The 15,707-nt window shown below is 37.8% G+C and overlaps 1 protein-coding gene across 3 annotated transcripts; it reads right to left on the bottom strand.

Moving 5' to 3' along the window:
* Positions 1–191: 191 nt before the first annotated feature.
* On the bottom strand, positions 192–12,875 carry LOC140009488 (uncharacterized). Of its 3 annotated transcripts, none has more exons than XM_072055178.1 (11): positions 11,863–12,875; positions 10,387–10,663; positions 10,019–10,204; positions 9,247–9,399; positions 7,944–8,507; positions 5,256–7,595; positions 4,555–4,745; positions 4,304–4,459; positions 2,296–2,530; positions 1,444–1,757; positions 192–824 (listed from the first exon to the last, which is right to left on the bottom strand). In XM_072055178.1, exons 1-11 carry the CDS (start codon positions 12,660–12,662, stop codon positions 494–496), a joined length of 5,547 nt encoding a protein of 1,848 aa, XP_071911279.1. In that variant the 5' UTR covers positions 12,663–12,875; the 3' UTR covers positions 192–493. The 3 variants fall into 3 exon arrangements, with proteins under 3 accessions (XP_071911279.1, XP_071911280.1, XP_071911281.1); XM_072055179.1 differs by having other exon boundaries at positions 10,387–10,625; positions 11,863–12,003; XM_072055180.1 differs by having other exon boundaries at positions 10,387–10,652; positions 11,863–12,001.
* Positions 12,876–15,707: the final 2,832 nt, after the last annotated feature.

Genomic DNA, 15,707 nt, shown 5'->3' with positions numbered 1-15,707 from the left:
ATTCACAGCACTTTATGTGGCAGGCACTCCTGTTGGTCACTGGTCAGTATGTAAAAGCTCTGGATGAATTAACATAACACGAAGTGCATTTTGTAAAATAGGCTTGCACTAACTCATGTATCTATTAGGTGAAAGAATTTGAGCATCATACACTCTAATTATTTCCATACCAACCTCTATTGCCAAAAAAGTGAAAAAGTATTTACTGTTGGCAATTCCATTATACTTCAGACTGCAAAACTTACATTCTCCCAGCATCATCAGAGTTACAGGCAGAAATTGACGGGGTATCTCTTTCTATGACTATTTACAGAAATTACCGTTCCATATTACAAAATTTGTCTCATTCCCTGTACGCTACTTCTCGAAATTTAAAAGCTATACACTTGGTTGTACACCCCTGCAAGATACCAAAAGTCCGTGAAGTTGATGAAAATTGCAAGCAGTTCACTGACACTTTCTCTCTCCAGTGTCCTCTTAGTTCTCTGCTTTCTCATCTTTCCCTTGCAGTCCCTTCTGAGAACTCCCTGATGGCCCCAGATTTCTTTCTAAGAAGAGGTTGCCTAGGATAAAGAATAATAGCCAATGCTAGAGAAAACGCAATACCCACAATCCCACTAAAAGGTTCAAAAGGGTGAGAACCGCAGAGCCAATTTGGAAGACTGGGACTGTAAGTCAAAAACCCACCTCTTTGTAAGATGAAACTAGATACAATTATTCCTGCACGAAGCCCAATTGGAAGGGATAGGCTCCCTTGGCTTCTTTGTCGAGCGCCTGCTAGACCTAGTGACAATAACCATAAGCCTGGTATAGCCCATGGGGACCTGAAATTCCATTTGACCAGAAAGGATTAGTTGATTTCCGGTATTTTCAGCAACAGCACACGGATGCTAAGAAATGTAAATGAACTATAGAAAAAGTAAGCCAGAAAATATGGGTGGCCCTCCCTTGTCCCCAACCACCCCATCCCCCCCTAAAAGAAAAGAAGCAAAAAGAAGAGAGAGAGAGAGAGAAAGAGAGCTGCTGCGTGTCCTGTGGTATGTAGCATGCACTAATTTATGAGAAAGCAATACTCAACACAAGGTAGGGTTGAGCTGCTTGAATGGGCAGGTCTGCATATGAGAGAGAGAGAGAGAGAGAGAGAGAGAGAGAGAGAGAGAGAGAGAGAGAGAGAGAGAGGGCGGCAAGGCGGCAAGGGAGAAAGTTTCTAGAAACGATCAGGAAATGTAATTAACATGAACAGAGAAGCTGCAATATAGGACGGAGGGATTTTTAAGGTAAGGTTTCTGCTGCAAGTCCAAAATAGACAATAGGAAAATCCATGTATTACAACCCCACCCCTTAATTCCTGCAGTCAATCATTGAACTTTTAAGATCATCAACACAAAAGGAAAATTCTCAATGAAGGGCCAAGGGGAACACTGGATAACAAAAGATACAGACCTCTGTGACAAAGAAAATGCAAGTCCTGATATGATGATCCCATGGTAATATCCAAAGTCAGCAGCAATTTCATCAGGCAACCATGACCTAAAGAGCAACTCCTCGACAATTGCGACACCAGTTGCTGTTGCAAGTCCTCGAAACACTAACCAAAGAAGTCTCCCACACACTTTAAGCCATGTAACAGCATCTGAAGATGATGAAGAAAGATAGGTAGGCATAGATGGGTGGACAAATCCAGAAACAAAATTTGCATAATGTATCAGCAGAACAAGCATGACTCCCCAAATCAAACCGTACGCAAAATGTTGGACCTGCAAGCAAAGCAGTCACATTAGGTCTCTCTTGAAGCTAAACAATACAAAATTAAACTTAAAAGCTTTCAAACGTGTATAGAGAGAGAGAGAGAGAGAGAGAGAGAGAGAGAGAGAGAGAGAGAGCAGAGAGCGGGTATTAAGCAATTCAAATTGGACTTATAAATAGGAAAATAAAGAAATGCAATTATTAGATGAAGCCAGTTTCAATGATACATCCCACCTTAAGTGTATTTTGAACAAGTACCATGAAATGGATGAAATTGAAATTGAAGTGTATTCTGAGGTTCTTACAACTATTTTCATTAGAGGAAACAAAGCAGTGACCAACATTTGCGACTATTAAGTAGCAAATGGGATCGTCTAGGAAAGTCCTCTTTGACTTAATGCAGAAAGGGGGGACAAGAGATCAGCCCCACCTATATTGCTTCATTAAACAGTAATACTAAAATAGACAACAGATTGGCCACTATCCAGAAGTGACAAAAATTGCATACTTTTCTATGAACATACAACAGTTGATTAAGAAAGTCCATACCTTTGATGGTGAAGTCAAATCCAGCCCATATTGCTCAAGAGGATTATCATACCCGCGAATTCTTTTGCCCCATAGGGTAACCATCAGCATAATGGAAACACAGAGGCCAACAAGGCAAGCAAGCTCTGCAATCCTGGGCGAGTTATGTGTTGCCCAGCTTTGCACAAGTGTTGGAAGCAATGGAACAACAACGGGTGACCATAAAACAAGCACCATCAAGACAAACCCAGAAATTCTGAAAATGTCCAACCCCAAATTCTGTTGGTTATTCATCTAATAAATACAAATATCTGCATCACATGCATTAACATGCAAGTATACTAAGCAATCAACAATCAATATGACGCCTATCAGATACTCTAATGTAGTCAGATCATCCAATTAGAGTTTGACCATCAAAAGCACATAGTGAATTCAATGAACAGAGTAGCAAACACAGTGACAGGTAAAATACAATTTCTAGAGAATCCCAACTAGGGGGTTAAAAGTTAACTTGCAAAGATAATCAGAAACAAGTCAGATTTTGCCATAAAAGCAGCATTAGGTTATTTTCAAAAAAATGAGAAAATACTAGAATAAAAAATAATAAAAATTTTGCCCAGTTGAATTTAATTTACATAGAGCAGAAGAGTTGAAAATGATTACAGACTGACTCTGGAGTCACATAGATGCTGGAAACCATTCCAAATTTAGCAGAATTTAATGTGCTTCTTTTATTACAATTTTTTTGTGCAAAGGCAGTATAAGAAAGGTGTCATTTTGAGCACTTTGCTTACATAGGACTTTTATAAGAAAGCAATCTGCTTCAAAGTTCAGCTGTAACAGCGCTGAGTTCATGATGTTTGACTTATTCTAAATTTTGTTTCTATAAAGTAGGAATGCATAATACTTTATAGAATACATTTAAAGTATATCAATTTATGATGAATGCTACTTAAAAATGGAAAATCTTGATTTGGATGTTACAACATGATCCAGAAAAAAAAAAAATTTCCAGTGCAACAAAGTGAAGATGGCTCTAGAGTTCACTGAATTAGCTCATACAACTATAGGGAAACATGAAAGAATTGAGAACTCAGCATAATAATTTTTAAGGTGACTAATACTAGACAACTTGTCCACCTAGGGTAGACAGGTGGATAAGTTGAATTGAATGTTCAAACACAGCATTAAAGTTGGACCTTTCAAGTTACCAAGAGTACAACCAATTTGTTCATGTTATCAGGTGGATAAGTTGAATTGAATGTTCTAACACAGTATTAAAGTTGAACCTTCGAAGTTACCAAGGGTACAATTTGTCTATTTCATTAGAGTCTGCCTAGGTAAACTTGTTTCTGTCACAACTATTAAGTCTTTCTTGTCAACTACTAATATTCTCAAGCTACATGTAAAGAAAAGGAACACATGGTGACATATCTACATCATAAAATTTAGTTTCTATCAAGTTTCTAACGTTAGCATTGAGGAGGGACCATGGGTGAACTATCATTCTCTAATTACTGATTCATTTAGGAGAAGGAAAGAGACGGCAATCCTTCTTGTTTAATTCCCAACAACAACTCCAGAAGTAAGAAATTTCCGAGAATATTTAAATTGCTTTAACCACAATTTCCATCTTAGTAACCATATTTTTGTTATCTGCTATTATTTATCTCAGAAAAGAATATTTGCCCATTTTTATCCCAGAAAAGAATATGGCAAAGATTAGTATCTCTCAGATTGAGATTCTCTGATGCTTAAGGAGGTTACTTAATCATGAAAGATATTTCATTGTTTTTTATTGGTGTTGGAAACAGGGAGGGGGGGCGAAGGGGGCGAGGCGGAGTGCTGGAGATCCGTCTTTGTGATCACTCAGAGAAGAAACGAAATTTTGAATAGAGAAAATTTCAGCGAAATGTAAATTGTGTTGCTTAAGGCTTTTAAAAGCAAATAGAACTTTTAAGAGATAAAACCAGATCATCAACTTTCCATGTTTAAAAAGAAAGGAAGTGAAGCAATGAAATGGTACCTCTGAAACAATGGCCGTTCAGCCACGTGTAGAAATGAGATGAGCTTGTCTGTCAAACTCAATGCACCACGTATACCACCCCAAAGCAAAGCAATTTTGCCTACAAGCTTCAAAATGCCACCCTTTTGTCCTAGTTCTGTCAACATTGCAACAAGCCTGCCAAACAAGGAAAACTGTCAGGAACTTTTGGAGTACAAAATATGGTAATTTCATTTGCAGATTCAGGTTTGCACGAGAAGAAAATGTCAGACCTTTCATGATCCACTCCGCCACCTTCCTTTGTGGGTACCATAGGAGCAGCAACCAGCAGAGCTTTCTCAGCTAGGCTTGTGACTATGTTATTCTGGGTTTTCTCAGACATTTCCTCCTCATTATTGGGGCCCTTGAAATGACTATCTTGCTCCTCCAAGGGCTTCAATAAAGTTTCTGTAGTTCCAGAACTCTACATTGACAAAGATACAAACTATTAGAGAAAACATGTGATTGAACGCTGAAAACTGAGTCATGTATTTCCTATAACAAATTGGTAATGGAAACACATAGCAATAGTGCACTCTCTCTTACACTCGTGCACACTCATCCAAACAGTTTGAGACAGGAACAACTTCTCAGAAACTTCAATGGCACTTAATGACAAGGCTCACTAATAACAACAAAGGAGAGGCCTGAATAGATTTCAGTTTTCATTTTGGGACAATAAGCAAACAAATATCTCTTGATTGGATATACTAGCCTTCATGAAAAGGGAAACTTAAGGAGCTAAGATATATCTTTACTCAGGCTTTACCAAGCACAGCATACAAAAATATACACCAGAAGATGAGCTAGGATAACATTTCGTTTAATATGTAACCGATGCTGCACAAATGATGTTGAAACCCATGGATTGGGATGAGAAAAACACTTCAAATCAACACATAGTAGGAAAGTATGTTTCACAAAAAACCACTACCTTTTGTTCTACGAGCAAAGCAGAAGCACCCAGAGCAGCAGTGACGGCACCGATCATAACAGTATTTCCATTTGAACTGTTAATTGCACTACTTTGGCTACACTTGTCAACTGAACTATCCCAGTCATCCTTCTCATATATCTTTCCAGAAACCATTTTATCAGCCTCTTTCATAGTTAATCGAGTATGATTTATATTCCTTGATTTTTCCACTTGATCAAGTATCAGGTGTTCATTCTGGCTATTACCATTTAATGCAGCTACATCAAAATAATTTCTCAAGGCAGCTAAGCTAGACCCAACAATAACACCAACTGGCAAAACTCTTCCTAAATAACTGGTTTCCTGAACAGCAGAAGTTATTGCTCTTATTATATGCTGTCCTTCAAGTGTCCCAAATTTATCCAAAGTAAGATCTTTTCCTCTCATGATAACCTGCTCATCATGCCCTACTGACAGACAGACAGAATTGGCAACTAGATCCAAATCTTTGGCAAGTTTGGGCTGCATTTCTTCTATATCTTTGTCACTTACCCTTCGTTCAACTTCAAGCTTTAAAGCATCCAATATGATACCTTTAACCAAGAGTAGTAGTTCCTCCAAATTGTCATCACCAATACCCACTCTAGTGTGTGTTTTTTTGCACTTTTCAACTCTTTCCTCTTGTCTATCAGAATCAAATATAACATATGATGGCTCTATAATACTGTCTACATCTGTACTAAAATTGGTCTCAGCTTCAGTTTCACCTTTTACATCAGTAATATCACCATGAATGTTGTCACTGTTATTTTGTGGTTCCTCCAAAAGTTTCCACTTACCTTCTTCTGGAGAGTAGTCAAGAAATAAAGTTGCTGTTGTATCCATATCTAGTGTTTTGGTATTGCTCATTTTTGACATCAAATACTTTTGAAGAACCTCTTTGTAAAGATGGTCTCCATATAAGTTTGTAGTTACAGACGACAAATTGGGTTGATAAATGACATTTAAATATCTAACTAGACTTTCTGTTGACAGCTTTCTCGTGGGCAAATCTTTAATCCTTCCATTTCCTTCCCTTTTATAACTCTCTGAGTGGGTTTCCCAAGAGAGATTGGTATCAGTACCACTGCTTATAGCAGGATCTCTTCCAGTGTGGTCATTGGAGGTAAATTCTTTAGAAGTATGAATACCAAATGAACTGTGACAAGGTATGCTCTTTTCATTTCTGTTCTCCTCCTGCTTTTCCAATTTGTGGTCATCATCAGTAAACTGGTTCTGAGCAGTTGGGTCAACTTTCTGGTCCTGAGTTTCACCTCTTTCTTTGGGTTCATATCCAATGTTTTCTCTCTTTTGATTTTCATCGGTACTATCCTTGGCTCCATCACCATTCTCTCCTCCTTCTTCTAATTGTGTGATCATGTCCTCAATTACATTGAATACACTATTAACTGCCACTTGCGTGGAATCATCAATTCCTGTAAAAGCATCAAATGCTTGAGAAACATCAAAGCTTGGAAGCTTAGAATCATATTCAGCTGAACCAGCCTGAACGCTGTTTTCTTCTCTTTTAAGACTACTATCACCTTCTTTTTCCTGGATTTGGCTCTCTGACATGGGAACTGGAGCAGAAGATCTGTCCTCTGTCTGAGCAGATGGCATACTTATTGTTTGGTCAAGATGAGAAGATTCAGCAGTTTTTACACTATCTTCCTCGCTACTGCTCTCCCCTTTCATGGATGACTGACCTTTCCCACTGTCATTCTCTTTGTGTTGTTCAATGACCATGTCCTCAGCGTTGACTGTTCCTTCAGACCTACCAGGCAACTCGGGCTTAGAAACTGTTTCTGACCCATTTACCAAAGAATCAGAACCTAAACCAGTTCTATCTCTAGAAGAGTCCATATTTTCCATGTGATTTCCCAAGTCATTTGTAGCCTTTTTATCTGAATCAAGAATCTCACCTGCATTACCATTTGTCATCGGAAGATGGTTGGAGTTAGCAGATTGTTGTCCATACTCTGATGCCTGAGGTTCAGATTCTGGTCCCACAGAGGTCTTGTCTTTGCTAATTTTAGACACATCTGCAAAGTCATCAGTCCTTTGTGATTGAGCTGAAGGTTGAGGATCTTCATTCCCATTATCTGTGCTAGGCTGTCCAGTTTTCTCTTCCACTTTTGACTTCAATCGTGATGCCATGTCAGGAATTCGTCCTAGGCTCAGGAGCCTATCAATTTTTAGATTTGGATCACTGTGCAGGATACCAGAAACAGCAGTTGTAAGCTTTCCGCGAACATCTTCAGGAACAGTGCCTTGCAAAGCATTAATTAATGTCTCCCCCTGACCCACAGCACTGAGGACCTGCACATGATTACCAAGCAATTTAGAGACAACTGTTAGAATTGCACATCACAATATTGTCCTTTTGGCAAATAATATCTTCTAGAATATAAAACTATAGCGGGTGTTGCCCTCTTCCAAAAAAAGACAGTGGTCAACTAATTTCAAATGTGTCAACAGCAGAGTCATTAGTAATAAGAAATATCTATAAGCCTTTATTGCCATCTCTCAAAAATGCTTTAACTCCTCTAGATATAAGATGCTTCACATAAGGACCTTTACATGACTCTGCAAAATATTGCTTTACTAGGATGAGCAGATACAGTGATTAAATTTCCTGAAGACACACAAACTATTCAAATCTATTACCTTTTTCTTTTGTTCTTCTGTCAGTGTGTTGGGCATTGTAGCATCTAGCATATTCATAACAACTTTTGCAGTCTGTAGGACCTGGCCCATTTCACCATCATCAGGATTTGTAATCTCCTCTCTCACTAATTGTGCATCTATAGAACTACTTTGGCCTAATGAATCCTTATCTGGTCGTAGTCCTTTTGATTCTTGTTTAGATCTTGAATAAATTTTAGCTCTAGTATCTCCTGCTTCAAATATATCTTTTCCAAGATTAAGGGAATGCACTCCTAAAGCATCAAAGTTTGGAACATTCAAGAGCTTGTTCACTCTGCCATTTTGGTGCAATGCTCTGCTTTCAGCCAGTGTTAGACCCTTGGGGGGATTGATGGTAACATCAACATCTTTCAATCCTAAAGCATCAAAGTTTGGAACATTCAAGAGCTTGTTCACTCTGCCATTTTGGTGCAATGCTCTGCTTTCAGCCAGTGTTAGACCCTTGGGGGGATTGATGGTAACATCAACATCTTTCAAGAGTGGATGTCGACCCTTTAAAAGTCCAAGCTCCACAGCTGCAAGCCACTGTAATGCAAGCATGTAAGGAATCTAATGAAGTACACACTGTAGGATAAAGAAACTTGCTGTATTTAACAACCAAAGAACCTTATACCTGACTTGATAGAGAAGCCAACCTATTGAATTAAAAAAGCAAGATAGCATGTATTTAATTGTAAAAAACTATTTACGTCCATAAAGAGAGCCGATGAAGCAGGAGGGAAACAACTACCCTCGACAAGGCAGCCCCCAAATGAGAAAAGGAAAAGACATCAAAGAAGCAAGATTTTTCTCTGACTTTTTCCCTTTTTCTGAATATTAATTGACTGAACCTCATGTTGATTATTATTCAACTCGCAAAGATAAGACCACTAATAGATATTTCACTCTACTATATTTCTACTATATGATATTACATAAGCTATTCACATTATGTAATGCAGTAATCAATAAGAACCTCTGTAAAAAACCAGTTCAAAAGAAAGTGTCAGCTTCGTCTTCATCTAAAGAAGGGAAATCCCTTTTACCAAGTTTTCCATCATGTTGCGAGGGAAATTCCTAATAATGTTCTGCAAGCTATATTGTGGCATAAACTAAGATTGTAAAGCAGTAATTATATTCCAGAAAATTGCTCCACTAGTAATTCTAGAAACAAAGTCTTATGTAATTAAACAATTAATCCGCAATTCATTACAAAAAATAGAACATTAGAAACTAACTTTTCTGACTATGACTTGCTAGGGATTGCAATAGTTCCCATCATTACCTCAATAGTGAGATGCTGGCACCAGGATACAGTTGATTTGCTGCCTGTGATTTCTTTAGATGGCAAATAAGAGCACAAAAGGAGACTGGTAAATGGGTTTTCAGCTATCAAACTGCGTGGAGTAGAGAATATTGGAACTGTCCCATTATCATTCTGCTAAATTCAAAGAACCATCATTGTCAAATTTATCAAGCACAAAGTAAACATGAGCAGATATTTCTGGGGATTCGGGATCCAGAATACAATACTTGGACTAAAGTATACTTGCTACTTCAAGACCATCAAGCACATTTAGCAGGAAAAAAAACCTTTCAACATTTTCCAACAAATTTCAAATGCAAAAAGTATAGAAGGCTGGAAATATGTTTTCCAGAGAGAGAGAGAGAGAGAGGTACTAGACAAATACTACCAAGGGATTGGTATAAAATAGTTACCAGACAATGGATGCAATAATAGCACTGGAATTGCATCCTAAGCAGTTAAGTTCTACAAATAGTTTATCACCTTGGCAAGGGAAAGCAAGGTGAATGCACTAGAAACAATGCAAACAGAGAACAGCAGAGATCTAGACATGAAATGCTCCATTACTTAACTGAACAACTGAGATAAACAAGATATACCAGAAATGAGCAGCATATGCAGTCAAAGAAGACTTTTAATTTGTATCAGCATTTTGAGATAATTAACTCGAAAAGAATGATAGATCAGAAATTAAAATGGGGCAACCAGACTGGTATCCAGATGCATTAACAGTAGAACAACAAAAGAACACCTGTATGAAAAGAAGCGGAATCTTCACTTTTCCAATCATGTCTCGAGTACTAGATTTTGCATAAAAATCTTCAATCTCATCAAAACCATAAGATACCATGGATATTGCTTTCTCAAAATCTCGTACAGAGGTTGACAAAAGAGCTTTCTCGACATTGAAACCTTTTGCACGGCCTTGAAACAGTTCCTGGATGCATAAAGTAAATATTATCTACCATGATAGTAATCAGAGAAAAGATAGGATCAATTTAGCTTAGAGCATATTCCTCTGCCATAAAGTACAAAGACCTTTCTAAATTGCAAGATATGCATAAACAAAAGGGCGAAAAGATGGAAAGCTAATAATGCATATGCCATAGGAATGATAACCTTGTTTGAACGCAATATATCAATCAAGCCAGTTTTAAGCTTCTGATCTAAGAAGATATGGTATGGAGTTGATCTTGTCACTTCCTCCAAGTCAAAAGGGTTGTCTATGCATGTTGCAGCTGTAAGAGGTGTTTTCTCTCCTATTTCTGCCAGGTACTTGGTCAACATATTTGCGCCATAACCCCAGCCAACAGCCATCATTGTTGTCCATGGCCTTGCCTTATTGATAAACTGTATAGCTGTGGAGATATCATCGCTGTCAGCAGCTGTAAATAACCTACATGAATAAAGTAATTAAAGTGTCCTACTATCAGATATCACGCACAAATATTTTAAAGGGTCAGAAGCAGGAAGAATCTTTCATGAGGAACCCAAACAGGAAAAAATAGGATTTGATTTCAGTTATAGAGTTAGCACTTCAACAAGCGTCAAGGTGCATAACAAACATGCAACAAAGTTATCCCTACTTTTAAAGGAATATTAAGAGACTGGAGCAACAGCCACTTAAACTTCAAAACCATGTGGTTTAATATCGGGAGTGAGGGAACTTAAAAATCAAAGTAATACACATTGGGATTACTGAACAAGAGGAGCGGTGTCCATGACATAAAACATTTTCTAAGCTTGAAAATAGCAGTAATTAGAAGCCTAACTTCTTGAGCATCAGGATAAATTGTTCAAACAAATGATGAAATAAGGAACCCTGTCTATTATTTTGTTGATTCACCCGGACAACAATATATTCCCAGCTATTTTAGCCTGTGAGTACACATCTCCTATTTTGTTTGTACACTTTTCTACACGATTTTATATTCTCTTTTTGATAATCTAGTAACAAAACTTTCTATTTACTCCTCCACAACTCATGAGAGAGAGGAGAAACATATATGTCAACCAAATTGTTTGTGTTAATGCATCACAGGTTAACTGTTAAATCGACGTAACTAGGAGAAAACTATGTCGGTACATTGTGGGCATTGACAAACAGGTACCTAAAGGGAACTTATTAGAAGTGGTCCAAACTGCTAAACTTTTTGAGAAATGAAGATAAATTGGGTCTCTGACCAAAAGCAAGGGGACGCTAAATGTTAGTCTGTGCACTTCGTATCACAAAGTGAACGTATGGATGAGTGCCTAGAAAAATCCTTTTTGGTAAAATACCAAGCACCCAACTATCAGGAACCTTACTGCAAATCTCTCAAGCACCGCTTGATAATTAACAAATCAAAGTACTGAACAGGAAACAATAAACGATAATTTAATTCTAAGTCTTCGGTTCACAAAACTCGAGCATAATTAACATGCACAACAATTTCACAACTCACTCTCCTGTCCATCAGCTAAAACTTCTGTGCAGTTAATTGAGCAAGTAGTCTTTAGTACAGTGTCAACACCATCAAATTCTATCAACAAAGCAGCACTAAAAGTTAAAACCCAAAAAAAAAAACTACAATTAAATCAAACAGAAAAACTCACCGTGGCGTCGTAAGTGGTGAACCAGCACACCCCCTAGGGTTCATAACAACCGGGAAACACCCTCTCCTAAGACAGTCACACACAAACTCCCTAATATCCTTCTCCATGCTCCCTTCTGCCGTCCCCGGAACGATCAAAATAGTCGTATCCAACCCTCTCTCCTCCTCCAAATCCAAATTCGCCGGCCAATCTAAGGACAAGACTCCTCCATCCTCCGTCCCCACGCAAACTCTCTGATACACCAACTTCTCTGCCTCCTCCACATCACCTTCCTTCACTTGAATTCTCCCTCTGTTCAACCTTACAAAGTGTCTATCTTCTTTCATAAGCTTCTCATTTACATCCTCCAATAATTCGCTCCCCTCGACTGACATCGAAGGACATCGTAACACCACAAACCGATTAAACGGTGTCGGACTCGTAAACAATATCCAGTCACCAACGAACTTATTATTCCTATGTTTTCTCGGAATTCTCATCAATTCCGATTTCTCGCTAAATTGAGAGAAAAAAATTGCCGCGCCAGAGGCAAGACCTAGGGCGGGGGCGAGTAAGTGGAGGGAATTCGCAGAGGAAAACTGAGAAAATAAGCTCTGGAAGAGATTTTCGAAAGGCGAGGAGTCCAAGAAATTGAAATTGAAGTGGCATCGGATTGTGAGAGATAGGTTTTGAGTTGATTTGAGCTTCAATTGCCGGCGCTTCCATCCTCGGTGACGAGGAATCGAGAATTTTCTCTGAGCTCCCGACTGAGGTGTCGACAATGGCGATTGATGGTAAAAATTCGGAATTTTGAGGCTCATTTGGTTCTCCACCTGGGACAAGCTTTTCTGGAAAAAGCTACTTGTGTGTGATAAAAGGAAAAAGAAGACGAAGAAGCGGCATTGCTAGCTGGAGAAGCCAGTCAAATCAGCAACTCAAGTGGAGACTGGGGAGTTTACGGTGGAGAAATGCGGTGGAGAGATGACGTGGCTGTGGTGGAGCCCGGTCGTTGGCTATATTCGACGCCTATGAGTGGCTGGTGGAACGGTTCAGCATTGAACATTTGCGAGGGAGTCAGTGGGTCCTACTCGTTAGTTAACTTTTGCGCAGAAATACCAGAATTTTGAAATCAGGCAAATAATTGGGCTGGGCTTCTAGAAACAGCAGGAAGGCAAGGGTTATGGTGGTGTTACTTTGGGCCAGAGATAAAAGGCATAATATTGGGCTACAAGGACCAATCTTGTATTGGGTCCAAAGATACCAAGTAGCAGTCTCTAGTTTTCCAAAAGAAAAAAGAGTGTACAAAAGCTTTTTTTTAAAAAAAGAAAGAGTAAATCTTATATACATTAGTAGTGTATACACTATTATCGTTTGATTCATGACATGTAAGTAAAAATTGAATTTCAAATTCAAATTTTACATACTTTGTTATTCATCCAACGCTAACAGTATATACATTGTTAATGTAGGAAAAATTAATCAAAAAAAAAGGTGTTTTGTGGAGAAGAATTAATTCCTCTAGATGGCAAAGGAGAAAAAATTAATTCTACGCCTTACAAGTAAGAGAAAGGAAAGAATTTAAAAAAAATTACTGCTGACTTCACAATCAACTGACAAATGTTCCGATCAGCTAATATGCAAGGCATTCGAGACATGATCTAGTCGGACAAATTGCGTAATGTCCCTAACAGTTAAGCAAGATATTGGTAACATTAGCTGGTTTGACAAATTGTATTTTTAACAGTAAAGGAACGGTAGAAAAACCTCACCACTACCTACTATAATAATCCCATTAATTTAAACAAAATACTAAGATCTTCTATAACGGGCCAAACAACTTCTATGCTATGCGCATTTTTTTGAAAAACACTAGAATCTCATGTGAACAAGTTGGCACGGACAAATTTTAAATAGATAAAATCGTGTATTATCTAGTTCTGGTTAATTACTGTGTGCATTAAATCGGTTTTCATAAACACTGCTACTATTGGAATAAAAAGATGTTTGGATTGCATTTTGCAAAATCATGCCCATTATTGGACTGTGCTTTCTTAGCAGAGAGAGAATCGTATCTCCACTCGGATCCAAAAACAAAAACATGCACATATGCCCATTGATTGTCGACAAACCCCTAGTCATCATTTGGTTTTGATTGAACAAATATGATCTCAGCATTTGTTACATGTAATGATGCCCATAAAGGAATCTTGAGCACTGTCACTCATGCGGGGTAATTTTTAATTGTGTTGGGGTAGGGTATTATTTAAAATAATTATTTTTTATATTTTAATATATATCAAATAAAATGATAATTAAAAATATAAAAAATAATTAAAAAATATGTTTATAATACAAACGAAATATTATTTAAAATAATTTAATAATCTAAATAAAAACGACACAATATGCCCGGAAACAGAAGAAGTGTGTTTGCGGGCAGATTGTGTCGTTTTTGTGTTGTCAATTATGGCTATCTTTTTCAATCTAATTTCCAATCAAGTTGGTTCCAAACTATAGTATTTAAAGTTTGCACGCTTTTCACTATCAACGGTCGACATGCGCCTCTTGAACTTTTACCGGCTCTGCATTGTGGCTGGACTTCTTGAGTCGCTCATGCTAGTGCAAAACAAGATTCCATGTTTCGGCTGCTCCGCTTTTTTCATCATTGAGACTTGTCCTGAGTATTGACAGAGATACGTACGGCACATTGAATTCGGTGCTCCGATTCCCACCCTCGACTTAGCTTAATTAGCTACGCTAGAAGATATAGTAGCCAACAATTTTTGCATATAAATGCTTCGCTAAAGTTGAACAAATTTTGGTGATTATGTGAACCACATGGGAATGGTATGGGCGATTTGGATTCATATTTTGTGCATCAAACATGTTGAAGAGAGGATCAAACACTACGTTTGCGGCGTGCACAGTCCATGTGTAGCTCACATGGCATTGCTCGATTAATTAAGGAGAAACATTTCCACGTCACTTTCAAGGTTTCGCCCCATCTGGATCATCAATTAGCAATGAACCAGTCTTAATTCAACTAATCCAACACATATTAGTTTCGGATTCTGACTGATCAAACAAAATTAATGGATTTTGTTGCAATATTAATATATGGGGTTTTTATAACGGATACCCTTAGATACTCGTTAACGTATCTAATGTTTACCTAACCCCTCATATATACACACATACTAGCAATTCTTTTCTTTCATTTATATATTTTTTCTATTTAATCTTACATACCTTTTCTTATATTATTTACTTTTTTTAATTAATTTTATATTTTCAAAAATATAAACTTGAAATATATGAGCACTCGTTAATATATACATATATATGTGTGTGTATGTATGGATTTTCGTATGTTGTCGGCCGGGGGATGATGCTACGGCGCGAAATGGATGATGATTTAATATTACGAGATGTTTTGTGTCATCAATAGGACCACAATTGCAAATTGGTACAATGGCTTCGCATTCATTTTCGGCCATTCTTCCGACATCAAATTAAAGACCCAAAACCATCATATAATGCCAAAATATCATTTTCTCTTTGGAGGTACATTCGAAGCTTGTGCGGATCTTCCGATGTACAAATGTTTAACGCAATAATTACTACTAGTTTTCAAAGGAAATTGCAATGGCAAATAAATGTTCCTTCCCCCTCATCTGTGCTTTTGTCGGAAAAGGTTCATTCTCGAATGTGATGCCAAAATATAACCTCAGAAAGAAGAAGCTTTTGCTCCCTTGGTAACCCACCATGACCAAAAATTTGTGAATGATCTGGGGATATTATCGAGGCATTGTTGATCTTTGTTGTTTTCTTTTTTAACCGCTGTGGTGGAAGCAAAATAGATCAAG

The sequence above is a fragment of the Coffea arabica genome, chromosome 6e (genome assembly GCF_036785885.1).
Source record: "Coffea arabica cultivar ET-39 chromosome 6e, Coffea Arabica ET-39 HiFi, whole genome shotgun sequence".
NCBI classification, from domain to species: Eukaryota; Viridiplantae; Streptophyta; class Magnoliopsida; order Gentianales; family Rubiaceae; genus Coffea; species Coffea arabica.
Note: the sequence above shows the minus strand (reverse complement) of the source record. Positions and strands in the feature narration are given on the sequence as shown.

Coding starts and splice junctions, on each gene's coding strand:
- LOC140009488 (XM_072055178.1), bottom strand. CDS start 12,662: ATGAGCCTCAAAATTCCGAATTTTTACCATCAATCGCCATTGTCGACA. Junction 9,400..10,018: donor TTCCGCTTCTTTTCATACAG/GTGTTCTTTTGT, acceptor TGAATTTAGCAG/AATGATAATGGGACAGTTCC. Junction 1,758..2,295: donor ATTTGACTTCACCATCAAAG/GTATGGACTTTC, acceptor CTTTGCTTGCAG/GTCCAACATTTTGCGTACGG.